The sequence below is a fragment of the Rhea americana genome, unplaced genomic scaffold (assembly GCF_003343005.1).
Source record: "Rhea americana isolate MKP2758 unplaced genomic scaffold, rheAme1 scaffold_147, whole genome shotgun sequence".
NCBI classification, from domain to species: domain Eukaryota; kingdom Metazoa; phylum Chordata; class Aves; order Rheiformes; family Rheidae; genus Rhea; species Rhea americana.
This window is the reverse complement of record NW_028185561.1, coordinates 1,835,748-1,863,368: the sequence shown is the minus strand read 5'-3', so window position 1 is coordinate 1,863,368 and position 27,621 is coordinate 1,835,748. Positions and strand designations below refer to the sequence as shown.

The 27,621-nt window shown below is 41.6% G+C and overlaps 1 protein-coding gene across 1 annotated transcript; it reads left to right on the top strand.

Moving 5' to 3' along the window:
• The first annotated feature begins 133 nt into the window (after nucleotides 1-133).
• On the top strand, nucleotides 134-27,621 carry TBX18 (T-box transcription factor 18). The gene is made up of 8 exons (XM_085299223.1): nucleotides 134-425; nucleotides 1,366-1,549; nucleotides 3,136-3,237; nucleotides 6,204-6,375; nucleotides 13,313-13,480; nucleotides 14,707-14,771; nucleotides 18,278-18,372; nucleotides 20,864-27,621. The coding sequence occupies exons 1-8, from the start codon at nucleotides 167-169 to the stop codon at nucleotides 21,586-21,588; spliced, it is 1,770 nt and encodes a 589-aa protein (XP_085155349.1). The 5' UTR covers nucleotides 134-166; the 3' UTR covers nucleotides 21,589-27,621.

The following is a 27,621-nucleotide window of genomic DNA, read 5'->3' as shown; positions in this document are numbered from 1 at the left end:
AACTTGGATTTAAAAAGAAAGGCGAGGAAAAGCCCCAGCCCCTTGCCTGCGCGCTCGGGAGGACGGGAGGGCGGCCGGCTCGGCGGGCCGGGCCGGGCGCGGGTGCCGGCGGCCGCAGCGCGCCTGGATGCGCGGGCTGTAGCGGGGGGGCGGTGGGAGGGGGGGGATGGCCGACAAGCGGCGGTCCTCGCCCGGCACCACCATGAGCCTCAAGGCTCACGCCTTCTCCGTGGAGGCGCTCATCGGGGCCGAGAAGCAGCAGCCGCCGCCGCCGCGGCAGCCCAAGCGGCGGAAACTGGGCGCCGAGGAGGAGGCGGCCGAGGACGAAGCGGGCAGCGGCTGCTGCGCCAAGAGCTCCGCCGCCGCCGCCGCCGCCAGGACCTGCGGCGACATGGAGCCGGGCTGCGCCGCCCGCGGAGCCGCCGGTGAGTGCCCGCCGCCGCGCCGCGGCTCCCCGCGCCCCTCGCCGCCCTTCCCAGCGGCTCCGCGAGCAGGCCCGCCCCGACGGGGCTCGGCTTCGCCTCTCCCGCTCGGCGCAGCCAGCTCTGGCTCCGCGAGCCGACTCCTTTTCTTGCTTTTCCTCCATAATTCCTTTTAACGCTGCAGGAGAAGGGGGAAAAAAAATCCGCCCCCCCCTTCTCCTCCCCAAGCGATCCGGGAGCTAACACTCGTTTTCGGCGCGGGGGACGCGGTTCGTTGCGCGCCCCCGCCGGGACCGCCGTGCCCTCCCCCCCACACACACCTCCGCCGGCGMGGGGACGCGCCTCGCCGCGCAGCTYGCTCGCACCGGGCGGGAGCCGCTGCGCGGCCCGCGGGAGCTGTGCGAGCCACGGAGCGGCGATTTGTTTCCGAGGAGGGAAGGAAAAAGTCTTAATTTGGGTGTGTGTATATATATATATATATGCACATAAAACTTTTATATATATGTGTGTGTGCTTATAATGCACACGTATATGAATATAGGTATATCTGAAAGCGTATATAGACGCAAATGTATGCCGTGCACACGTATCCGTACCCTCTACGTACGCGACCGTACTGCCGAGGTYGCAGTCAGAGTCAGGCGGCCGGAGGCCACGGCCGGCGGAGCTCGAGTTAAATCGCGYCCGAACGAAACGCGCCGCCGGCCGCGCCCCGCGCACCCTAGCCCGGCGCCCCGCTCGCCGCGGGCCTTCGCCGCTCTCACCGCCGCAGCGCTGCCGTGGGTGGCCGCGGGGGACGGCTCGCCCCGAGGGAGCCCACCCGGGGCCGCAGCCTCGCGGCCCGACGGGGCCGGCCGGGGGGGGAGGGCGGCGGCGGCGGCCCGCGCCCGGGAGCGCGCCCGCGGACCGCCCCTGGCTGCCCGGCCCTGTGCTCTCTCCGCAGGCGGCTGCGAGGACGGCTTCCTCGGGGGGTCCCCACCCGTGTCGCCCGGCGGCTCCGCGAAGGGCTCGCGGGCCGCCTCGCCGCTGCCCGCGCCGCAGGCGCCGCGCGTGGACCTGCAGGGCGCCGAGCTCTGGAAGCGCTTCCACGAGATCGGCACCGAGATGATCATCACCAAGGCGGGAAGGTAACGCGGTGCGGCGCCCCNGAGATGATCATCACCAAGGCGGGAAGGTAACGCGGTGCGGCGCCCCACGCGCGGGCCTCGTCGCGCGCGGGCAGCCGTCGGGGCCCGCCGGGCGGCGCGGCGCGGCGCGGCGGGAGCGCGGCGCAGGTGGCACCCAGAAGCCCCCCGCGCGCCCGCACATCAAAGTGGGCAGAGCAAACTGATTTACGAGCCAGGTAGATGGCGATAATTTTAGATGGGCACAGGAGCATGTGGCGTTTTAGGTTTCCTGTTCATTAGTGTGCGAGCGCCGTGTTGCCTCTGAAGGGAAACTTTTCCCCCTTTCCAGTGGATACACATGGTAAAAACCTGGATAGTATAAAAGTATCTGAACTTATTAGAAATTACAAAAACATATTTTATTGAATCCATATGCTACCTTCTACATTTTCAGAGAGGCTTTATTAATGATTGAAATGCAGGCTTAAAGAGCACAAAGCGACATTTGTCTTAAGAGAGTCCAGTCAGAGATTTTCTTTTTTATCTTACAGGTGCACTAAAATAACAGCAAAAACTAGTAAATCACAGTGAGATTTACCTTCCTGTTTATTCACAAATAATAGAGATAGCTTTCCCCCCCAGTAATGAGTTTAATTTTTATTTTTCAGAAAGTAGCAAATACTGCATAAACTGGAATGGCTTTTAGGTTTATAATGTAAAGAAATACCCCTTTCATTAGTTTGCAGCAAACTCGTTGTTAATGACATTTCTTTTTGGCCACAAGAAYGAACTTTTTAGATAAATGGCATGCCAAATATACAGTGAATTACAAAATGTTTTTTAATGTTAGACTCTATGCMTCGGTTAATTATTCCATTTCCCCCACAGAATGATCTTAATTGTGAATGCATTTTTTTTTAGAAATTACCTTATACATTGGTTTCTGCTTTCAATAAAGAAGTTTTACTATACCTTTCAAACACAGAGTAACTCTTGCGCTTCGCCTTTAGTAAGTTGCAGACAGGAAGTCCCGTCTCAATAAAGACCATATTGTTTGGTTATAGCATGGCACATTGGATTTTATAACTGCATCCTGGTAGTGTTATAATTGTATCACCATGGATTTAACTTCATAATTTGCTGATGTATAAATGGCACACCATTTGCCGCTGTCTGTTAAAGCCCAACTGACAGTTTACGTTTCTGTCAGTATTGGTCTTCCTGGATAAGAGATGGCATTTGCACATCTCCAGAAACATATTTCTAGTTAATATCTCTAACGGGCTTTAAATGCGTGCATTGCTAAAATAAAGTCTCGAAACAAAATGATTTACTGTCTAACAATAAAGTTGAAATGATGTGGTAATAGTTGTACTCCCAAAGCGTATCTCAAAACATACGAAGCATTGTTCGAGTAAATGCACTTTAAAAATCTGTTTTGACATATCGAATGGACCATTTCATGGCTATGTAACTATAATCGTTAGAAAGGACTCTATAGGCTAAAAAGAAGAACAAGAAAAATCCCACAAACTGGTTATTTTTCCTATACAATCATTCCCAAGTCTGTTTCATATTAAAAATGACCTCTCTCTTTCTATGTTCAGGCGGATGTTTCCCGCAATGAGAGTGAAGATCTCAGGTTTAGACCCTCATCAGCAGTATTATATTGCTATGGATATTGTGCCAGTGGATAACAAAAGATACAGGTATGGTGACTTTAAGGCACAAAACTTATGATGCAAGGCATAGGGATCTTGGCTATTGGAAGAAAATATTAACAGTATATAAATTAGCAGAAGGTAGCATTTAACTCTCCTTCAGATTCCTATTTTCTTCCCAGCGCAGTTTAAAAAAGAAAGAACATTCTGCCAAGTATGCAGAAAACAACTGCAGTTTTATTGAAATCCTTTATACATTTGGCTGATGTTGTGTATGTACTGAAGGCAAATATTCAGAGCTTTTTGCTTTCACAGACTGCAGTTTTAATGTAGTCAAAGAGATGTTGCTATCAGATTTCATTCCTCATCAGTGGCTTAAATGTACTTCACGTCGGTACAAATTATTTTCTATTAACAAATAAATTTGCTAATTCCCCCTTTTTTAGTGCTAGATGGTATTAACGTTAACATTAATAGCATTAATAACATTAATGTCTACTTAGAAGGCATCAGAATGTAATCCATACAAACTTTCTTGGTCATGCTTCAAACTAATTATTTAATTTATTTTAGTAGCTGGTTATCATTCGTATATTCAGTAGCTGTTTGCTCAGATCCAGATGGAATAGCATTTCTAGTTACTGCTTTTTTAGCAAAGTAATAACATTTTCTGAAGAATCATGTGAGGAAGGAAACTAAGATATTCTTCGAACATTTGAAGTTAGGAAGTATGTGCTTAAACTCTTAGTGCAAAGACTGTCCTGTTTCTAGCTGGATGATGTTGAAACTACTCTTCCATAGAAATTTTTGCAGGATTGGGCCCACAGAAATTATTGTTTTGAGTTGTACACATTTTGTAGACCTTGCTTTGCAAGCATGATCCCATTCTCCATAGAAGCCAGGAGGACCTTTGCCAAGTAGTTCAATGGAGACAGGATTGGGTCCTTACCAATTGCTGTTTTGATTATTTCAACCCTATACTTACTATAATTCAGGGAAAACCGCTGCAGATTTAATTGTAGAAATAGGAACATTTCAGATGAAGAAGATAAAAGATTGGTTCTCCAGGAATGCTTCCAGGTTTCCTAGACAAACACTGCCCTATGTCTTTTGTGTGTCTTTGCTTCGTTGACTGTAATTTCGTCCTTTTCTAATGCGGTACATAAGACATTTTTTATGCCCATTGTAAGGGCTTTTTCTTATTTTTCAACAAGGTGAAGATATAAATGTACATATAATCAGGGGAGGCTTTTTTTTGTCCTTTGCCATAGGGAAAAGATGGATTTTTTTTTCTGAACCCGTGCAGTTCAGTTCGGTCCTTGTGTTGCTTTGTGTTGCAAGTGTGCGCTTACTCTGCAGCCTAAGCATGTCGTTCTTAGAAGGTCTGAACTGTTTCTTAATTCCTAAAAAAAGCAATTTAAAAGATGTTGCATACTGAACAAAAGTGTTAAAAGGGATAGTGTGATATTTAGTGTGAAGTTTTAAAAGATGTTTTGTTTAAAATAAGTACATTCATATTGATCTTTGCTGTCTGCCTGGTGTTATACTGTGGTCCCCAAGTAACTGAAGTAACTTAACAAAAGTTGTATGCAGGGCAGTATTTTCTTAGTTGGCAAACTTAAATGTATGTAATCATATGTTAGTACCTTACCTTTGTTTTCATGCTAWATGTTGGTGTTTTACTTGATTTCCCTTTTCACTGTTTGTATTGAATCTCTGCATTCTTTTATTACTGACTGTTACTTAAATTTTCGATTTGTGCAACTTTACAAACTGACTGTCCTGCAGGATCTTTATGCTTGAAAGGTACAATAGAAGTCGTATATTGAGYCTAATCTTTTGCTGCCATAGCAGAGACCAAAACTAAATGGAAATGAAGAAAATTACATCTAGATCTAGATTTCTAGCAAAATTAGACCTTCCTATAAATTTCTAGAAGCTTAAGCATCTGTTTGAAAGATATTATTGATATTTAGGAAGTTTCCTACTTTGGTAGGAAAATGACATATTTCATGTAAAACAAAAAAATATAAAATAAATGAAAAATACTAAAACAGTTGGCTGTACGATTTACGGTTGAGAACTCATCTCCGGGAAAAGACTTCACCATAGTTCTAAATTTTAGTTTTACAACTTGATACGAATTGCACGAAGGCATGCATGGTTTGGATCATTTTGTTTTCATTTCTGATTCTTGTTTATCATTTTCTAATTTTCTCTCAAGGAACTGAAATGTACAAACATATGATTTGATAGGCTTTCATATTTTATAAAAAAATAAAGATGATCTTCAGGAATTTTGCTGTACTTGAAAGAAAATGTACCTTGACGCTTTAAATTTTAATTAGTCCTTCTTGAGTTGTCCCATGAAGCATCTGTCTTAAGAATAAGTTTCCTACTGAAGCAGGCACTATTTTTATTAGAAAATGACTTCGTCAGCATTGGCCTATCAAATGAAATATGGGCTATGTTTTTTTCATTTTAAGCCTTTCTGCAATACTATTCAAGAAAACGAATATAGTCTTGCAGAAATAACAAGAACATGGTTCAATAGAGTTTCATTAGTTTTCACAGTCATAATCTGTGCTTTCCCTTCAATAGCTTTATTCATAGACTCTTATTTTAGACTCAGCATGTTGAGTCTTCCAAATGCGGAATTATTTTTCGATTCGATAAATTAAGAGCCCGATCTGCCTGTGCGCTAATGCCTGTTCAGAGCAGAGCTGCAGCACTCAGTGAACTTAAACCGGCTTAAAGCTCAGCGAGCAGGTCGCTGTAAAGATTGGTACTGATTTTAACAAGACTAAGGTCAGAGGAGAGCGYGGTTTTTAGCCTGTCTTTTTTAGTTGCTGGAACTGAGGTTTTGAAACTTAGTAACTTTTATTTGTCGTCTTTTCATGTTTGTTTACAGACAGGTTCTTGCTGTAGGCATAGGCCCTAATTTATTAATATGGGGTCGGCCACATAAATTATTCCCAGTTTTRTTGTTATGGACATGGTTTTTCTTTTTACAGGTACGTTTATCATAGCTCCAAGTGGATGGTGGCTGGCAACGCGGACTCGCCGGTACCGCCTCGTGTGTACATTCACCCCGATTCCCCTGCCTCTGGGGAGACGTGGATGAGGCAGGTGATCAGCTTCGACAAGCTGAAGCTCACCAACAACGAGCTCGACGATCAAGGACACGTGAGTACTCCGTGCCGCTGCGGCCRCGTGCGTCGCGCGCCCGCGTGGGGCTCAGCCCCGACGGATTGCCCTGCGGCCGCGGGGTGCCAGCGATCGGCTGGGCTTCGCAGAGCTGTTTTGGGACTTCGCTGTCCGGGTCTAAAATCTGCTTACTTTCCAGCCTGATAATTAACTGCTTATTAGAGCATGCTGTTTTACTCCCCCCTCCAAATCCTGCAAAGTAAGGCTTTACAAGGCTAAATTGCCTAATATGAAGGGACAGAATTGCTCTCACGTTTTCCCACCAAGTGCGCTGCTCACAACTTCTGCTCTAATCAAAAAGTGTGTTTAAACTCACAAGTGGCTAGGAGAAACATTAATAGCGTGTAATAACTTCATGTGAGTAAAAATACACTTAACTATTTTCTTAACCTAAACAGTTGTGTGAAATCCCATGAGGTGTTAATAATTGCAGTCAAAAACGAACAACATGGGAGCTGGGTCCGCTCCGATAATGATTTATTGCATACCTTATGAAGCAAGACCCTTTCACAGCTGAGGCTCATTACTTCTGAAAAAACTGGCGAAGACGTTTGCAGTATGAGTGTTCTGTTTGCAAGTTCTAAATTGTTTAGTTATGACATTATCTAATGTGACAAAACGTGTTAGGTTAATATTTCTCTTTCTCTTCAAAACTGTTGAAACATGACAGATGTAAGCCAGTATCTTTCCAGCAATCCTTTATTCTGTTTTACTTGACACCTTAGGAAATAATTAAAATATGAGAATTGCTTTTAGTCAGGGTGAAGTCTTTAATTTTGTGAAATCCAGTAATAAATAGCAAGTGTTGGCTTTCTTTCAAAGGGAGCGTTGAATTCCAAGTGGTGGAGTTTTAAGCTCTAAGAGGCAAGTTTTGAGGCAGGATGTGGATTCCATTGACTTTAACATATTAAGCAGGATACTTTCTCTTTTGCTGAAAGAAATGAAAGAAAASGTACCTGCCACACAGTACAAAGACACTGCATGTATCTGTAACTCTGTGACATTAAACCAGGTATTTTGTCAAAGCTCATTCCAAGTATAAGCATGAGTTTTTTTTTTTTTTCCCTGCGCGTTTGCAAAGGAGATTAGCTCAACACTGTCGTCAAATTGTGCAGGAGTAAATGTTACAGACATAGGATACAGGAGATGTGCTGGACTGAGCTAGTGAATAYGATAGCCTGGACGGAGCAGCTCCCTTTCGTATAATACCATTCATATTTCAATGACATTCTTCCTGAAAAAGCACACGTGGGTATTTACGCCTTTTGAATTAGCAGTGCTTCTGCTTAGGATTGCTTAAAAAACTTTAGGATGCTTTACGTTGTTTATCTCCAGAATTACAGTCTGCGGATCTGATTTGGCAAGGTTCGTTTGAGTAGGCATGAGCACAGGTAGTTCCCGTGGTTTCCGCAGCGCTGGGGTGTTTGGGACGTTTGCTGAGCRGGAGCTGCGTTCGCCGAGTCCCGAGTTTGGCGTAAAGGCTTTAACGGGGGAGGCAGATGCGACCGGGTAAAGCGCTGCTGCTGCGATGGAGAGCGCCCCGGCTGGCTTTTGTGCTGCTCATGTCGGAGGGGCGATGTGTGGATRTAGTGGTCCACCCAGGCACTTGCAGCCACAGACTGCCCTGTGATAAAGTCTTGGATATGTAGAGAATTGTATTACTCTATTTTCCATCCCAGATCTCAGCTTTGTTTTTATTCTGAACYGAAACCTGTGTAGCGTACACAGCACACCATTATTCATAATGTGGAGGAATATAAATTTTCTGGTCTTTAGTTAAGTGTTTCGATTTGGAAAAGAGTGAAGTAAAGCTCTAGCGAGTGATGTGAGACACATTGAACTGATTCAGAGCTACAGCAGTGCCCCTCCTCCCCAAAATGGAAATTTAAGTATTAAAATAAAAGGACAAAAGAAGGATGACTGCAAAATAATTTCGTATTTCTCAGATCTGGGAAATTGCAAACATGTCATTCATAATTACCAGAAAAGGCAAAAGCAGAAAGCAGAAAAGTGTCTCTTGCAATGGGTACATTTTTTCTTTTAAAGCTATGGTAGGGTGGAATGCTGTATTGAAAAAGCTATGTAGCCTCTGAACGCCTCCAGCAATAATGGAAAACGAATAATCATATTTTGTGATGAATATAGAAAACAATTGTTTCTCCGAAGCAGGAAGGAACCATTTTTCTCAAGAGGGTACTGGGGGAGGGATGCTGGATTAGAGGATCTAGGGGTCAAGGCCATACCATCCTTAGAATATTTATTTTTATGGAGATGGGGCATAATTTAGGTTATTAGAAAGCTTTTCTTCTTATTATTATTATTATTTTCCCCCTGCTTAGGCAGAATAGCTCAGAGAAAACTCCACGAGGTCTCTGCTTAGGCAGAATAGCTCAGAGAAAACTCCACGAGGTCTCTATACTCTGCCTTCATTGCTCCAGTAGTTTAATCAAAGTCGGGATTTAGCTTTTTTTCTTCGGGTATGCTTTCCGTGCTGTGTCTGGTTCTGGGGTGTAACCTTTTTTTGCARTTGCTGCTTTGTTCTTGCTGCTCTCCTCAGGAGTGACAGCTTTTGCAGAGTTTCCGTGTTAAAATTTGAGGGCTAGGTTTTGTTCCTGCACATGTGATTTTCGTTGAGTGTTAGGGAGTCAGAGTGAGATCGATCCAGAGCCCTTTTATCTGTTCCAGAGTAGTAACTCTCAGAGTCATATGCAGAAGTGGCTCATGGTTGCGGGAATGGAGACTACATTTGCAAACAGAGGGTAAGGTAGTATTTCTCTGTAGTATTTTTATTATGGCAGTGATTAATGGCAGCCAGCTCCCCGTTGCATGCTTTGGGCTCCGTGGTAAATGGCAGCGCTGGCCCGGGGCAGCTTCTTGCTGAAAGAAATCAGCCATCTCTAGGACATCTTGCTTTGCCGCCCTCTCTCTGGACTTCTTGCTTGCCTGCTGCTATTTTCATCAGCGTTTGGAGTGGGAGGTTGTGACTACGTGAGGGTATAGTGCTGTTCTCTGGAGAGGTTTTGCAGCTCGTCTGCACGTAGGACGCTCTGATACACGGGCTCCGCTTGCAGCCTGAGAAGATCAAGCAAACCTAGTGAGGATATATCTTCCCCATGTATTTGTGTTCTCAAAAGGAAGTCCTAGGGTGGATTCCCTACTTTGGAGAGTTAGGGTGTCTACAGAGACGTTAAGGCCTGATGACGACTTTAAGACATGCACTGTGGCATTTGTGTCTTTCATCTGAATAGCTATGATAAGGAAAGGTAAATCTGTATTTTGCAGTTGACACTGAGAAGTGTGTGCTCCTGGCATTCCTTGTTTCTTACATTAACGCCTCTCATCTTCAGTTTATGGAATAAGCACTGCATTGTAAAAATCATTCTCTTGGTCTGATTAGAACCGTTTGATTTTTGATTTTGATGCTGGTTTAAGTCTGAATTTCAAYAGAGGGGAGAAGTCAATATTTTTGTGCTGTTTTCTGTGCTTTCCAACTAGGTATTTTTTGATGCAAAGGAACATCTTTTTAACCTTTAATGAAAATGAGATGGTTATTGTCTTAATTGTTCCTTGTTTTTTTTTTTTTTCCGTTTCCCCTTTTGAAAGCAGGGGGAACTGGAAGGCTGGAAGCAGAGGCAGACTGTTATGCTACCCAGACTTGGCTCAAAGTAGCAAGCTCTGCTTCCAGTCAGTGGGTAGTTATATGTTCTTGTCACAATCAAAAGCTGGAAAACATCAGCCTTTGCACTTGCAGTTTTGGTCTTTGTGAAGAGAGAATTCCTGCTCCCTGTCTCCTGGCACTCCTCTCCCTGCAGAAAGCCTGAATACGTGGGCTCTGCAGAGAGAGTAAAGGGAGATTTGGGGGGAAAAAARGCAAGGTGAAGGCCTTGCCGCTGGTCGGGAGGTGGCTGCGTAATGTACCTGCCGCTCTGCTGCGGGGCAGGAAAATTGCGATGTCTTTTGCACTGGCCATGAGACTTGTATCACGGCAGTCCCTAAGGTCGGCGTCAGGGTGGAGGCTCGTCGTGGCAGCCCCTTACACGACACGTATTACGAAGACAATTCTTGCCAGAAAGAGCTTTGTGTGTTTGCAGAGGCTTTGGGCAGTGTTTTCCACTGCCACCCTCTTGGACTGGCTCTTCCCAGCCCCAGCGCACCTTGCGCAGCCCTGGGAGCCTCTTCCTTGGGTGCAGCCTGCCTTTGCTCTAAAGCACTGCTGCCGTGTCCTGCTTACCCCCAGGCTCTGTACTGAGGTGCCTTCTGGTTAGTAATGGTGTTGGGATGGCTGTTGCGGTCAAAATGTAGTAAGTCTGTTATTTTACGTTTTGGAAAAGATATTTATCCCGCTAGAAAGAGATGATGTGGTGCTGATGTGGGCACCGTCCCATTTCTTTCTTCACTGGCACCGTTCGGCTGTTTGCTCACATGCTGCAGGGGGAAGACAGAGGGCTCGAACGCGACGGTGTGGTGGCTCAAGCACGGGGCGTAGTGCRTGCTGAAGAGCAAAAGGAAAGTTTGAATTAAGTAGTTTTTAGATAGACTGGTTGTTTTATAACATTATTGTAGCGAAGGTAACATTTGAGATGGGTGATTTTGCTAGGAGCAAGTCGGCATCGGACTGAAGAGTCTGCTGCCTAAATGCTGTTTTTTTAGCACTGAAACCGAGGAGGAGCGCTGCTGGTAGCTGACTCTGTGTGTGAGTTTCAGTGGAGCGGTGAGAGGCATATGTGAGGTTTGGTCATACGGCATGAGGGATTTTGGAAAGAACGAGGTGCTTAAAGTGAATCAAAAGTAATGTCAGCCCCTGCTTGGCATTTGGTGGGACCTGTACTGCCTGGGTTTTGTTGTTGTTTTCTAAGGGTACAAATGGAAAGTTGCTGCTTCTGCAGAGAAACTGTTAAATGCTGTTTTCTCTGTTAAATGCACCAGCAGAACAAAATGAAAAGCAGGGATCTCCTTTTCCCTAGCCTTTCCATGATGGTAACTTTCAGTGATGCTTATAATCACAAAGGTAAAAAATGTCCAGGGTGGGTGTTGTATCTCCCTCTCATTTTATATACCGTTTACATAGTATCACTCTTCACTTCTGTAAGGCTCTGCAATTATATATTATGTAGCTAGAATTCAGAATTGTAGCCATTAACAAAAGATCCCGTTKTATAAGGCACCATACAAAAGAAAAAATATTCCTTGCTACAGATCACTAATGGTCTAGCAATGTGTCAACACCGGGAAAATTCAGTATAGTGCAGAGCAAAGCCAGGCTTCTTCTAAGAGGTAACGAGGGTCAGGGTAGCTCTAATAGCCGCGCGGATGAGGAGTGGGCAGCATGCCTCTCCATGCTGCCGTGACTCCACTGCTTCTCCTGCATGAGCAGAATTGTTCAGAGCTGCCTGGCTTCTCCGTGTSTGCAGTCAGGTCTGCCGTGTAACCAGGTACTCCCTTGTACAAGGCATGGAGCAGTGGCAGGGACACGGACCACCGCACAGAGACTTCTGTGATTGCCCTTCTGTTGTACTGGTGCTTCCTCTCGTGTCACTGGGTGTTTACAGGAAAGTGGGCTCAGGAATGTGCTGTTCTCTCTGCAGTTGTCCTTTTCTACATCTTTGCCAGCAGAGAACCGAAAGGATTGTGGAAAAGAGAGTACACATTTGCATATAAAAAAAGTCTTGCTCTCTGCAAGGTTTCAGAAATTGGGAGAAAGCTTCGTATGAGGTTCTCATATGAGAACATCCATAGGGCACATCCATGGAGCAAATTTATTGGAACCTGTGATGTTGTTGTCAAAATCTCACTTACAGGCTAATAGAAACCCTGATTATCAGAAGCCTGGCTTTTCCAAAGTGAGGTCATGTCATCTGGCCAGAACCAAGTATACTAAAATAGTCAAACTCTCGTTTATCCAAATGAATGTAATGTCCTCTATGTCATTTGACTGAATGAGCTTGCATGGTATCTGGCATTCAGGCATGAGGACTCTCTGAAGTGCCTGAGCACATACATATTCTGGGGCTMCTCGAGGAGCAGGAAATAAAAATACTTTCCCTGAATTTTGATTAGCGTGTCCACAGGCCAATAGCTACAGGCCTATTTATTTATTGAGTTCTTAATTTATTAGAATTTCCAAAAATAATACTTGAGCTTCCAATTATTTTATTTTCTTGAAATTGTCTATTTTAGTAGTGCTTAACTGAAATGAAATAGCGGAAAATAAAGGAAAATTTTGCATTTTAAGTCCCCTTTAAAATTTGGGAGCAATGCCAGAAAGCATTTTGTGTTTATGCACTATGAGTTTTTATAGGTTTTGTAGGTTTATCCTTTATACTTGGCTTTTGTATATTTTGAGGAGATTGTGTATTGATATTCAGTGTGTCTGTAATCATATTATGAACTTAAGGTGATTAACATTTTGCAGTTTTGGGTGGTGTTATTTTAGTCAAAGTTTCTGCTCCTTCAGAGTGTGAGAGTCTCAGCTTGCATTGAAAACAAAATATGTTTCCAGCCTTCAGGATATCGGGGAAAAAATGCTTCAAGTATCTCCTGAAGGTTCTGAAAACAAAAGGCCAATGCTGCTGTTGTTAATCTCGGTAGATCAAATCCAGACTCAAGTGAAAAAAGCAACAAAACTTTCCTAATTGCAGTGGGAGCAGGACTTCACCCCTGATTTTGTTAAGCCAGTCTCCTGAATTTGAAGCTCCCGAGTCATAACTTTTAAATGCTTAGGCTTGGCAATAACATAAATGCATAGGGATTAGACTACTGTAATAAGAACCTTCAGAGGTTAAAGAAAACATTTCATTTCCAGTAAATGGCATGGTAAACACATGCCATAATCTGTTCCAAAAAGCTATTAGTCCTGAAACAGCAGGGTGTCCTTTCTAATAAATGTTATCTTTYCCCTTTCATTTTGATTGCACAGATTATCCTGCACTCTATGCATAAGTATCAGCCCCGTGTCCATGTCATCCGTAAGGACTGTGGAGATGATCTGTCCCCCGTCAAGCCGATACCTTCAGGAGAAGGGGTCAAAGCGTTCTCCTTTCCAGAGACGGTTTTCACGACTGTCACAGCATACCAAAATCAACAGGTAACGTGGGCTTTCTACTTAGAAGTTCACAGGCTTCTCAGAGTGGGCCAGAGAAGTACAAGACAGGAGAAAAGGAGATTCTTTCATTACAGCACTTAGTAAAAACGCGTTGGCTCAGCCCTTTAAATATTTAATAGCTTTCACTAGTAGTATTGCAGCAGCGCCTGGAAGCTATAGCTGAGCCTTCAGGCTGTGTGAACGACTTGGCRTAAATAAAAATAATTCCTGTCATGAAGACCTCGCGGGCTAAGTAGACGACATCATTAAAAGTGTCTTCATTACAAATGCAGCATTGAAGCACAAGGAAAAGAGTGTTTAAAAGTATTTTTGTACCTTCAAATTTAGATAAATATCCAGATAGATTTTTAAAGCACATCTGGGCTAGACTCCAGTAATTTCAAAACTTTTTCTGAAAAAGGTGTCCCAGCTCTTAAAGGAGAGGCTGAAGCCCAGAGAAGTTGCAATCATTTTCATTAACTGCAATCATTATTCAGTATTAACTGCAATTTATCTGGGTCTATGCAGTCAGCTTCAGAGTCAAAAATAAACTGCAGGTTGCCAAACTCCAGTGTTTGGCTCTCATTTACCACTTGTGTAAATATTAACACTAACAGTGGCACCATATTTAGTGTTGTGACATTTTATTAATTCCATATATGTTATTTCAGCTATATTTTGGGAAGTTATATATGCCTTGTTATCTTTACAGTGAGAAGACATTTAATGGGGCAATAGATATTCAGAGCTGGCGATTCATAAACAATCAAATATAATTATTTGATACCTACCCCATTTATGTAAATAATTTGCAAGTATTTATGTTTTTTGTTGGTTTTTATAAAGAATAATGGCCTACAGGTAATCTTTTCATGTCCCCTTCTTGACCCATACAGAAATAAAATTTTGTTTCAATTTTATCGCAGTTAGGCAATATACTCTCTTAGGTGAAGAATGACATTTGCCAGAATTGCAACCTGTCTTTTGTAGCATAAATACCCGTTAGCTTCTCTGGGGATCTGTAAAAGTAATGATCACAAAGCTGGGCTTTATTTTGCTGTGTTTCAAGAAAACTGTCGTAAGCGATGCAAATGGTAAGCTGTTTATGCTTTAAGTGAAAGAAGATAGAAAATTTCACTGTCAGCTTCGTTCTGTCAGGAGAGTCGTATTTTGTGTTACTTAGCTGAATTTGCAGAATTCTCACCATTTCTCTTTAATCATCTTAACAGATAACGCGTCTGAAGATAGACCGAAATCCRTTTGCCAAAGGATTTAGAGATTCAGGACGTAACAGGTAGGTGCTGGGGAAGGAGATAGCCRTCTTAAGGCTGACAGAATCAGTTTTTGAAGGCTGTTAGTGGATATCCTTCCTACGAAGGGGAATATCTATATTTACAGAGAAGTTAGTAGCAATTCAGCTGGCCAGCAAGAGAGGCTACTCTTGAAATAGCTTCTTTCTCCTGACCAGAGACGCAAAKTGCAGATACCAGTATGAAACTACAGCCCCAGACTCCTGCACTTAAATGGCATTTAGGGGAGATGAATCRCTCATTGTTTTCTCTTAAAAGAGGAGAAACTAAGTCTTGCATGCAGTAGCTGGATGTTTAGTACACTCGCCTAGGAGATGGGAGGCCTGCGTTCAAGTGTCTCTTTAGCCTGAAGAGTTTTAAATCCACAATGTGCAATTCCTAGGTGAGTGCCCTTCCTACTAGGCTATAGATGACCTTGCAACAGGCCTGTTTTCCATCTCTTATGTTGCACTTGGACTGATTAATAGCTTGTTCTCTCTTGGTCCATGAATCTTTCAAAATAGCAATAGGGAATCTGAGTACTGCAAAGTGGAGACTTGAGTCTAGTCCCTGCTGCCAGTACTGATGAGGTATTTTATCCAAAGACCGTTTAATGCAAAATACTTAAGTCTGTTATGAATTGTAAGCTAAACCATTTCAGCTAAAAAAAGCAGCATTTAATTGTGGCACATAGTATACATTGGTTCCAGTGACCACTTTGCATTTGGTTTCTACAGCTGCTATATTTATGACCTAACCTTCCAGAGAAGGAAGCAAACTGTGTACGGGTAGGAATGTTCAGAGAGTATCTTTTGTTAGCTGGTTTACTGAGCTTTTCTTCTAGCAGAGGTTAGAGCATTAAAAAACATTTTGTTTCAACGGCTGAAATTGCCCAGCAAACTAGAATATGTTTTTTATGCAAGCTCTTAGAAGAGTAGGAGAGAAACACTTACAGAAGTGGTGGAGTGGTTATAAAGATTGACTGGAGTCAACTAAAAGCATCTTTTCAGTTTGCACTCCACATTTGCTGTTTTCTGAGATTTATGTCTTCCAGCAAAAAACAGTTGGCCATGTTCTGTCCTTAGGCCTGGAAGTAAACCCCTTTCCACAGGCATAAATAAGAGTTTTGTCCTCCTTTGTAGCCTTCAATTTTGAAGCTAAGTGAACATTAACTTCCAGATAAATCCAGACTGAAGAAACAAAACCTGCTGTGTATACTTGGGGAAGAAAAAAATTGCCATACATGCCAAATTTGACAACTCCCTGCAGATGGTGTCTCTGCTATGCGTGCTCATTGCAGAGCTATAAAATAAATGCTGAGAGACCCTTCAAAGAAATGTGTGGGTGAAATCCTGGCTCCACCGAAATTTCTAACCTGAAGTGAGGTTAGAGTTTCATCCATAATGTTCTACAAAACAAGAGAAGATGCTCTGGAAAACAGAGGGGAAAGGATTGTTTAAAAATCAATTTTAAACAAGACTTATATGGCTAAACACATTGTTTTTATCTGAATGCTATGTAGATATAGTAAGATTACTGCATCTGCAACCATCCAAACCCAGTTGTAGGAATGGGGCTATACAGAGATTTTTTTTTTTTTTGATTTAGCTACTAAGGGTAAGTTTGATTTGGGCATTAAAGAAAAGCATGAGGTTTGAATTGAAAGACAATTATATTTTATAGAAATGCATTAAAAGGTCATTCTACAGAAAAGACTTCTGTATAAAAGTATCTAGATTGGCTTTAGAAAATGTAATAAATGCAAATGTTRCAGAAGTGATTCTGTAACATTTCTAGTTCTGTAGAAGTGATATTTTTGTCTGCAGCAAATAAACATTAGTTTACTAAAATCAGTATTCCTGTYTTCTTTGGTAAGCTCTGAGGTACAGAATAAATATGTTTGTGTGGCTCAGATTTTTGATTTTGTAGGAAGATATTTCTTTTTAAGTTACTAGTTGGTTTATTATTAATTTACTTGATTGCTGAACATAGAAATTAAATATTAAGATTCTGTTATCTTCAATATTCTATTATAATTATCACCTAGACATTTAACAACAGTGTTTAAAAAAAAGTACTGTGATATCATTATATGTAACTTTTCAGTATTTCAATTATTGTAGCTGTCTTATTCCGCACTGCTTCATGCAATAATTCTGCTTAATTAGAAATACTCTCTTTCAGGTTATTTCCTTTCAGTCCCAAAGGCTATTTTACAGAAATCAGTAGCTTCACCTTTTTAATGTGTTCCCTGTACATTTGCAAAGTGCAACAGAATTTATGTGCTGAGAATTGTTTCATTCTTCAGTTAGGCCTTAAGTTTGACCCTATAAAAACTTTTCCTCRGGAAAGGACCAGAATTTCTCTCTTTAAATACTTCAGGAAAAACATAACTGTTTTGTTAAATAAACTTGGCCATTTGATAGCGTAAATTAGGGTGGTGATAAAATGTGGAAATTGTTCGAAGGCATCTTGTATAAATTATCGCCTTAGCTACACTCCTCCAGGAGGTGGCTTTTATCTCCACTTTAACTAGAAATGAAAATTCACTATTACTGCAGAGATTGAAGGCTATCTTTTTAGGCCAGGTTTAGCTAATAAATGCTWTATAACTGTTTCCTGAAATATATTTGTGATCCTGCTAGAAATGCAATGTGGAAGAAGCTGTATTAGAAGAGCGTGTTGGTAGCTTCAAATTGGGCTATTTGCATAATTCCAGTTTACAGACTGCTGCTGCTCAAAGGCAACTACTTGTGCTTGGTATGTGCCTGATGTTGACACTTAACAACCCTTTGGGACTCAGCAGCCAAAAGTGACAGCAAAATTACACCTCTGAGCTGCATTATTTAGAAAATTCTGTTAGAAAATGAATGGACTGATACCTTCAGTGAACAGAATTTTTTTCTACATGTTATCTKTTTCAACAGTTGTCTAGGTAGTTATTTCTAATTTGTCGTGGAAAAGCGTTGAAAGAAAATAATTGAAGATAATTAGTTATAAAGGCATTTTGTCCCCAGATAATAAGCAAGACACAGCATTGCTTATACACTTGGTAGCAAAAAAGTGGTACATCCATGCCTTGCTYATGTTGGAGGCATGATTTTCTGGGAATCTCATTTAAATAAAAGTTGCACGTGGATCATTTTTCTTCTAATCAGAAATAGGAGATCATCCCTCCAGCAATTAGCACAGCTGCTCTTAAGGAAATGTCATACTAGGAAAATATTTAATGTCATTATAGCCAAAGCGAAAAGCAGAACAGAGAGCCAGACTTGTGGAACCAGGGAAGCTCTCTGCATACTACCAGCACAGTGACCATAGAGCTCATGGATCAGGACAGAAGGCTGATCTTTTCTAAAAAGCAAAAAACAAACAAACAAACAAAAAAAAACTCCCTCAAAATAATTCTGAAATGTTAGTACTTTTTATATATGTCTGAGGTAAAGTATCCAAAGAACTGTGAGATGAGAGACAGCTTTCTATTATGATACCATGTTTTTGTTCTAAACAGAATGGGACTGGAGGCTTTGGTAGAGTCTTACGCCTTCTGGAGACCTTCACTGAGGACACTTACATTTGAAGATATACCTGGGATACCCAAACAAGGTAACAATCTTCTTTGTGTTCTTTCGGTACAAAAATGCATGARGATAAAACTCTGCCCATCATTCCTTATACAAATCTAGGCTGGTGTGTCGCTTGCCGAWAAAAATCAACCAACCAGTCCCAGGGCAGGCCATCATGTCTAATTGGAGTTATTCTAAGTTACAAAACTAATACTAATTTAACCACTGTGACAGTAAAAATGTGAGGTTGTAAAGGTAAATTAGGTCACRTGGAGGATGTGAGTTACTTACTTAAGGACAGAATTATCCCCTCCTTAGTGTTATGCTTGGGCTAGATATACAAGACAGAGTTCATCTGTAGGTGACTTTTGCTGTATACATCCAAACTCTAATGTAGGAATTACTTGAGTGTTTAGGGAAGAAAAAGGGGGAGGGGAGAGAAGAAACGTTCTCTAAGTATTGAGTAAACAGCAGCAAGCTTAATTAGGTTTTCTCCTTGGGAAGCTTCCTTGATTCTTTATATATATATATATATATATATATTTTCAGCAAAATTCCCTACAATCTTTGTCTGCATCCTGGAACTTGGAAAAAAAAAGACTTCTCCATTTTGCTTTCTCCTGTTCCCCAGTCTACAGTCTCTTACCTTCCACTTCCCTCATCACAGACAGGTTGCTGTGGGGAGAGAGAAGGCTATTTTATTCGCCTGATTGGACAGAGAGAGGCATCTCTGTGCTGTTTGCTGGATTTCTTTATTTCTGAGGCATCCATGTGCATGTAGAAGACCTCTCARCCTTTTTGCAAGTGCATCAGACATCTTCTCTTGACTTTGACGTTTACGCCTACCAAACTTGAAAACATCCTGCCTGCTTTCTTGATAATACGTTCTCAAGTCATTAAGCAATCTTCAGAGCTATAGCATACACAGAAATCACTTAATTTTTCCTTTSCCCATTCCCTTGAGAAAACTTGATCACCATTGCTTGCAGGCAATTAAAAAGAAGGCTTTGTGCTAAGTCACAGATATGTAGAGTAAGTGTTGGCAAAGTTTTTGGCAGGGGAGGAAATGGTCCTTGTAAAAAAAGCCTATAATGAGAAGCCAGCATCAGACCTGAAATACCTTGTAAGAATGCGTAAGACTTAAAAGCAACTCACTCTTCCTCTTTGTGAAGTTTATCTGTCCAAGAGACAGACCAAATGTATTCCCCTGTTTTTATTCAGCAGCACTGTTTTAAAGCAGGGGAGCCACAGTCATGACCTTCCTRCTTCCTTTCCTGCTGTTGCCTGAAGTTAAGGAGTTTGTTGAAGTTACTGTTACATTCAAAGAATGGGAACTGAGATCCTTGCAAAATCTTTAATCTCATGGTAGGATGATTTAGAGCTTAGCCGAAGAGACTTGCTGAAAGGTCCCTCTAGAAAATCATCCTGATTGTTAATGCTGGAATTGCCCATCCTCAGATAGTGGAGATGTTGACATGGACTAGAAGAAAAATAACTGTACTTTACACTAGGATTTTAGCTTATGGAGGTGTCTGGTGGTGATTTGTGCCTGGTGATCTGTGAGCAGAGCAAGAAGAACAGGCAACGTTCACTGATAATAATGTGTTTTTGTTTTTGCTAGCTCACTTACCTGAAATCCTGTTAATTTACTGACAGTCTATGTATCGCTTTGTATCATCATTAACATGTCATTGTTAATGTGAGYCAGCAACAAGAGAGTCTTTGGGAAGCTATGAAAGGCTAAAATTGATTTTTCTACATTCATTTTTTTGGGAGGGGATAAAATCTCTAAGAAAAGGAAACTCTTCTTGCAGCTGGGAAATTTTCAGAGTCTTGAGAACAGGCTTCACCTATAGCAAGCCCTGCATTTTAAGAGCATTCAGCACTTGTATTTGTCATGTAAAAAGTTCTGATTCCAGCAAGTGAACAGTCCACTACAAGCTTAAACCTCTGCCTACCCTTTAGGAAGTGAAGCAGCCACGCACAGTACCCAGCCTAGACTTCCCTGAAGTTACTTTAACAGTGGGAGCCTCTATCATTTGAGGTGAAGAGCTGGTTCCTCAGCTGACACGCTGATAACGATAGGCACAAAGGAAGCGTGTGTCACACAGAGCAAAGGGTTGTGAATGTGCTCCAGAGTATAGCAACAACGTAGATGATACAAATTCTGTAGTTCTGAAGAAGGCTTGCTGTGATGTAGTGCTCACCATGTCCTATCCACCATGCAATTTGCTTCCAGTATCAAATGAAAAATAGTTAACCTCGAGGGCAGGAGCTGTAAGTTTGAATGTATTGAATGATGGTTGCAGAAGCATAACTTGTGTTCCATTCTTGGATAGGTCGTTTCTTTAGAAGTACATATGTGCACACGCACACATTTGCACATGTATGTACAATATATTTTGAATCTCTGCATTAAATGTTTCATGTCAGGGGGTTATTATCAAAACAAAAAGGTCTTGGTCTGTCAAGGAAGTCTAGGAAGCGAACTTTTCTGAACATGCTTCTTACACTTTAATATTCTCTTCCAGGAAATGCAGGTTCCTCTACTTTACTCCAGGGATCTGGCAGTGGAGTGCCATCTACCCACCCTCACCTTTTACCCGGTTCCCCTTGTTCATCTCCAGCTTTCCATCTCAGTCCCAACACTAGCCAGCTCTGTAGCCTTGCTCCAGCTGACTACACAGCTTGTGCCCGCTCAGGCCTGACCCTGAACAGATACAGCACTTCTTTGGCTGAAACCTACAACAGGCTCACAAACCAAACCAGTGAGACGTTTGCACCCCCGAGGACTCCCTCTTATGTTGGTGTGTCGAGTAGCACAACTGTGAATATGTCCATGAGTGGCAGTGATGGGGATGCATTCAGCTGCCCACAAACTGGCATATCTATGCAGATTTCAGGGATGTCTCCACAGCTCCAGTACATCATGCCATCCCCATCGAGCAATGCCTTTACCACTAATCAAACCCACCAAGGCTCCTACAACACGTTTAGACTGCACAGTCCCTGTGCACTGTATGGATATAACTTTTCCACATCCCCTAAACTGGCTGCCAGTCCTGAGAAAATTGTTTCTTCCCAAGGAAGTTTCTTGGGGTCCTCGCCGAGTGGAACCATGACGGATCGGCAGATGTTGCCCCCTGTGGAAGGAGTGCACTTACTTAGCAGTGGGGGGCAGCAGAATTTCTTTGACTCTAGGACCCTAGGAAGCTTAACACTCTCGTCTTCTCAAGTGTCTGCACATATGGTTTGATGAAGCCTTTAAGTAAAAGTACAGTATGTTTGGTGTCTACAATGTATTTCTTTTGGAATATGAAAGGACACTCAATGTAGCTTGTAAAGTGTGTGTATATATAGTATGAGAGGAAGTTTCACTGAATTTTTGACTTGCTTGTGGCCGGATTATTCTCCTATTTTGGATTACACAGAGTTTGTTGCGGCACAGACTGCTTTAGTTTTCTGGTATAATACACTTAGTTGTATAACACGTCGGGACATATGCAACAAATTAAGTAAGACTTCCTCCCCTTTTCCCCCTCCTCTGTTCTAGCCCCTTTAAAGAATGAAATGACACTTAGAGTATTAAACAACACAAACAAGCCCACTTACATTTCCTATAGCACTAGTGAGTTTCTTTAAAACATTCATGCAACGCTAAGCTGATGTGCCAAAGATATTTTACAAGTTTCTTCTATTATAAGGGATATGAAGGATATTTGGACTTAAAGTGTTAAGCATCAAGCATCCAGCCTAAAACAGAAGCTTAGCTAATGGATTATTTATACAAAGTGAATGGAAAGATTAGTTTGCCTTCTCATGATACGCTGTTTCTAGCTTATCAGCAGCATGGCATTTTTACTAGGATCTTTTTCAGTGTTAGTCTAGATTTATGATTAGGTGTTTAAAGACAAATAATGCAGATTCAAACTGTGGTGATGTGAGCGATTTAAACCAACAGCAGGAGAAGCAGCATTCCCTGGTACAGAATGAACTTTGGGGTGCTTCATTTTATTAACRGAAGGGCTTGATGCATTTATTTTTTTCACCATGAATATTGCCTATAAGACATTTACTGGACAGTAGGATATTCTAATGTATCTTTGTTTTTGTATTTTTACTTTTTTAAAGGAAAATGCAGGTTTGATTAAAAAAAAAGAGAGCAGGATGAGAAGTTCATGTGTTTGGGGGTATTTTTTTATAAGGGCAAAATGYCCTCCATCCTCAGAATCTCATAAATGAATTGCCTGTACCAACTAGGCAGTTGGTAAACCCAGTTTGCCCACAAACTGCWGCTGGAAGCAGAACTTTGTGGTAGCTGCCTCCCTGTAACTTGGCCGGCCTGGGACCAGGATTACAGTAGGCTGAATTCCTGTAATAGTTTACTTCGAATGCTATAGCATGACACCTACAGCCTATTTCTCTCCCCCCAGGGAGCCATCYGTCTTTCTTTCTTGTTCCTTTCTGTTGTGAGGTTACTACTGCTCTGTTTCTCAAACAGTCTTTGCCGTGGAATTTAAGCAGCTCACACTTCCTTCCCATCTCTGGGATCTATAAAAATGCGGATCAAAACCTGTTGCTGACCAGGCTTCTCCAGAATGACAAGGGCTTGGGGAGACGCTTGTGTGCCAGGGAAGCTTCTGCCGRTGTCTGCGCCTGTCCTGCCCCGGGCACATGGGCCCTGCTGCGAACGCTGCCCTTCAGCTGCCCGCCTGTCGGAGCGTTAACTGTGGAGGTTATGGGACATACTYTAATGCTTGAGAAAATCGTTCTTCTTCCACATGACGCTAAGCCTCCCTTGTATTATGCAGGTGGTTTAAAGACATCTTAACGTGGGTGCAGATGTAATTGGAAATGCTTCCCTGATCAGCTCTGTGGAAAGGAGAATAAGGCCTTCAAAGTTTGTGGTTTTCTCTGTCAGATTTCGCTAAAAGTAGATTGTTGTATTTCTCGAAAGTGCCAGTATGTTTTCTGGCAAACAGTGACTTAACTGCTTCCCACTTTAAGAAATGCTCATTGCAGCTAATATTTCTTCATTGGGATAGAGATAATGGAAGAGAAACAGACCCTTCTCTATCTCTTCTTACTATTTGGAAAGAGAGAAGAAACCACAATACTACTTAATTAAGCTCTTGTCCAGCGAATGCTTTTTTTTCTATTTGTTATATATATGTTTATGTTAAAGAAGATGCTGGTTTATGAAGTTCTCATTCAGAGCTGGAAAGGCTAGAGGATGAGTCTGTAATTTAGAAGATGTGAGTTTGTTTCTCTGCTCTGTCACAAACTACCCAAGTGACATTGGGCAATTCACTTAGCCTCTCTGTATCTGAATTTTTTTCAACTATAAAGTGGAATAGCACTTCCATGCCTCACAGGATTTGGGGACAATATGCTAAAGGTGCAAGTATGTTTAGACAGGGTTCATATAGGAAGGTAACAAAGCATTTATGTRCTTGGATCTGTTGCTGATTTTGGTCAGCTCTCCAAGCAAAGGTTTCCAATGCTAAAACACTGCTTAAAACCCAAACTAATAATTTGTATAATGGTTTTAAAATGTGCAGAATATGGGCAAGTTTTCAGCTATGTAAACTGCTGTAACTGCATTGATTTAATTAACAAGACACGTGTATAGTAATTTCTACTCTAGCCAAAACTTTGAAATATTGCAGATGGATAAAGCTTTAAGTGGTGGGAGTGGTACAATTAATCTGTACTTTAAAAAGGGTAAGCAAGATAATTCTCCATGTCATCTTAAGGGGCTGTGGCTGGGTTGAAATATGGAAGAGCGAAATCATACATATTCCTACGATGGAAAACAAAAGTTTATGCATGGAAGTGCTCCTGGTAGTAGTAGGTAGTTTGTCATCTGGGATTTTTCTAGTACTGGTCTCTTATTTTTCCTCAAATTATTCTTATCATATAACCACACAATATTGTTTGAAACATTTGTTCCTTAAAATTTGAATCATATTGTAAATACTTATTGGTGTGTCATTGTGAAAAGACTAGCTTTTTATYAACATAGTAAATGCTATATATGCATTATATCTATAATTATATATCTGTATTTTACAAAAATGCCAAAGAAAATATATTAAAGTGTGTATCTAAACACTTTTTACTACATTTGGAAAATTAAGGAGCTTGAGCCTTTTTTTTGGTCTACAGCTTCCACAAGAACAGAAGAAATAACTCTAAAGTGAACTGTGAAATTCAAAGACTTAAAAGGATCTAACTAGTCCACAATTCTTACACATTTCCATTTAAGTATATGGTGTTGAACATCTCTGTCATTTGTATGTGAAGGTCATGACAGATGTTGAGCGCGAGGATATTCTGAGGCTGACAGCAGAACTGTGAGGGTTTTATTTGTGGTGGAAGAAGAGAATAAGGAGATTGTAAGGCTGACCAGCCACTGATGGAGCCTTGCTGGTGCTTCCTGCCTGCGCTCATCCCAGCTAGCAAGACAAGTTCTGCTGTCCATTATCAGCCAGATCTGAGAAACTTACATGTGATCAGGTGCTCCAGCGAGAGCTTCAATACCCTTCGTATTTTCTCTCTGTGCTCTTACTTCGCTCAGTCACTCTCTTATCTTTTTATTCTAAATGCTAAAACTCWTTGATTTCTGGGAGCAATTTACAGCATATAATCAGCCGGGTATACTGCGCTTCCATTCAGCAATGAGCAACATTTCTTCCCTCAGAAATACTGTTATCCATAGTGGCCTTATTTCCCATTGTACTGAAATAAGTGATTCCATGTGACATCGGGCACAGAGCCTGAAAATAAGATTACTTTAGAATAATAGTGTTTCCTGGTCACTTAACACCAGCATTGTTGCAAATGACCAGAATTAGGACAAGAGAAGTGGTCATGAAATGTTTGATCATAAATATCAGACCGGATTCTGCTCTAGAGAGTGTGAAAACTTCTGGTTTTAATAAGAGAAGAGCCTTTATATACATATTTATATATATGTAATGGGACAATCAGACTCTAGAGAAGTCAAATTCGCTGCTTGAACAGAGGAACAGGAGCAACTTCAAGATCACAGGCAGTGTTGGCRTTAATGTTAGCAAATCTATACTGTGAGCAGTTCAGCAATGGATATTTAAGTCATCATGAAAAGCACCCCATAAGTTACGTGGTCATATTTTTCATATTAAGATAGTAGATCTAATTAGTCCATACAGAAGTGTGTTTAAAAAGGCTGCACAGTAGCTGCTTTTAGARACTTATGTACCAACTACACGTACAGAATTATTATTTTGCTGCATTTCTCTGAATACAGTCTCAAATTCTCTTGAGATAATTGCTTAAATTTACWCTGAAGTCCAACTTTTAATATCAGTAACTACAATTTGTCATAAAGAGGTTATTGCTGATGTTTGTAGGCTGCCTCTCCTCCTCAATTGACCAAATATGTTGACTTGTCAACAGAGTGCTTTGTTAATGTGACCCTCAGACAGAACATTTTTCTTTGTGCTTAGCACAAAGTTGTTGATATGTGAATTTAATTTGTGTCAAACTACAGTAACATTCACATTCTGCTTTATTTTCCACCATATTCTTTGGTTACTCAGCTAGTTCAAAACACTCTCATGCCAAGATGACACACTCTTTTAACATGTAGTGTCATGCTTCATTAGGGAATGAAATCTCTAAAGGATTCAATTTAAAGTTACTTTTAATCRATGTTATATTCATACACTAAAATGATGTTTGCTAACTAAAAAGAGAAAAGCCCTATATAGGCCCCTTTTGTTCTTGCACAGCAGTATGGAATTGTCCATAAAACTATGTCTGATACTTTGGTGCCTTAGACCCCAGAACAGAGAGGTTCTAGCAAATGAGAAATTGAATCTTCTGAACCTACTTGGAGAAATACATGGATCTGTGTGAGTGATATCTTCTGTCCATTGTTTATATTAAATCTGCTCCATTAGGCTCTCTCTGCTTGCAGAAGCATGAGATCAAGTTTGCAGGTGAAGACGTCCATACTTGCACCACTTATTAGTTATTACCCCAAGTGTACTTTTACAGTAGGACTCATGGCCAACAGTGAAGCAAGCAGTTTACTAAATGTCAACTGTGATGGTCTGGCTTCAAACAGTAGCAGTACTTGAGGAAACTAAACAATAGTCTATGAGCAAACTGGCAACATTTTTTGAGTACTTGAAGGATTACAGTTCTGTAAATTTGTCTAAATTTTAGAATTTGAAATGCAGAAAGTAAGCACTTGCATTTTAAGAAGGAAAGTACATTGGTGCTCCTATCAGTAAATACTCTAAAATGAGAGGTTTATAACCATTAGTAGTTAATACTGCACACTTTCCCCTGTACCAGAATGAACACAAAGCCTCCAAGAGCACAACAATTCAGCAAATTTCTCCTTTGTTGGCATTTCTAAATGTTGGAGATAATGCGCAGATTTCAAGACGAGCACCTGGGATCCAAGTTTGCAGCAGAGAATGGCAGGTAAAAATGGAGGTAGCACAGAAGGACCCTGCAGTCTTACCGTACACTTTCAAAATATATTRCTTTTAACATGAGGCACACATGTACTGTGACAGCACCCACATGTAGAAGTCTGTCCAAATACATCTCAGYGCACCTCTCACAGGAATCTAGAGCGAGAACTGACAGAAAAGGCTAGTCAAGAAGGATAAAGCTGTTGCAGCAAATGTCAGGTGCAGGCACAGCACGCACTTAGGTGTATGTCAACACCACAGCCATTTRAATTTGCTGTGCCCTGATGTTCGTTTGCACACCACTGGGTTTTACGTGCATGCTACAATATAGGGCCAAGAGTAAATTTAGCACAYATTGGAGGAAATCTGGGCTCCACTGTGGCCAGTGGTAGTGTTGCCACTGACCTGTGAGAGATTTCACCTGCTATGCTTTGTGGGTACCACATTTTCATACCCTTAGCTATCCCACTGTCTGTTGCTGAGTGCTTTACTCATGCAGCAGCTGTATTCATACTGTTTTCAGCAGGGAAATTTGTCTGGCCTTTTGAGGTRTTTTTAAGGTGGGTAATAGGCTTTATGCATTTCACATGCTCGTATTTTGTTTTTAAATTTGTGCTCTTGCAGTTCTGGAGCCACAGGCTGTATCACAATGAAAGGTAAGACAAACATGGCACTGGGGGCTCCCTCCCCGCCAAAAGCATTGCCGATGGATGGTGCATTCATTTCTACTGCTGATAATTGACTATATATTTCCCACAATGTTTTTATTGTATTTTACAGAGAAAAGTAATAAAAATAGAGGCTGTATCACAATCAAA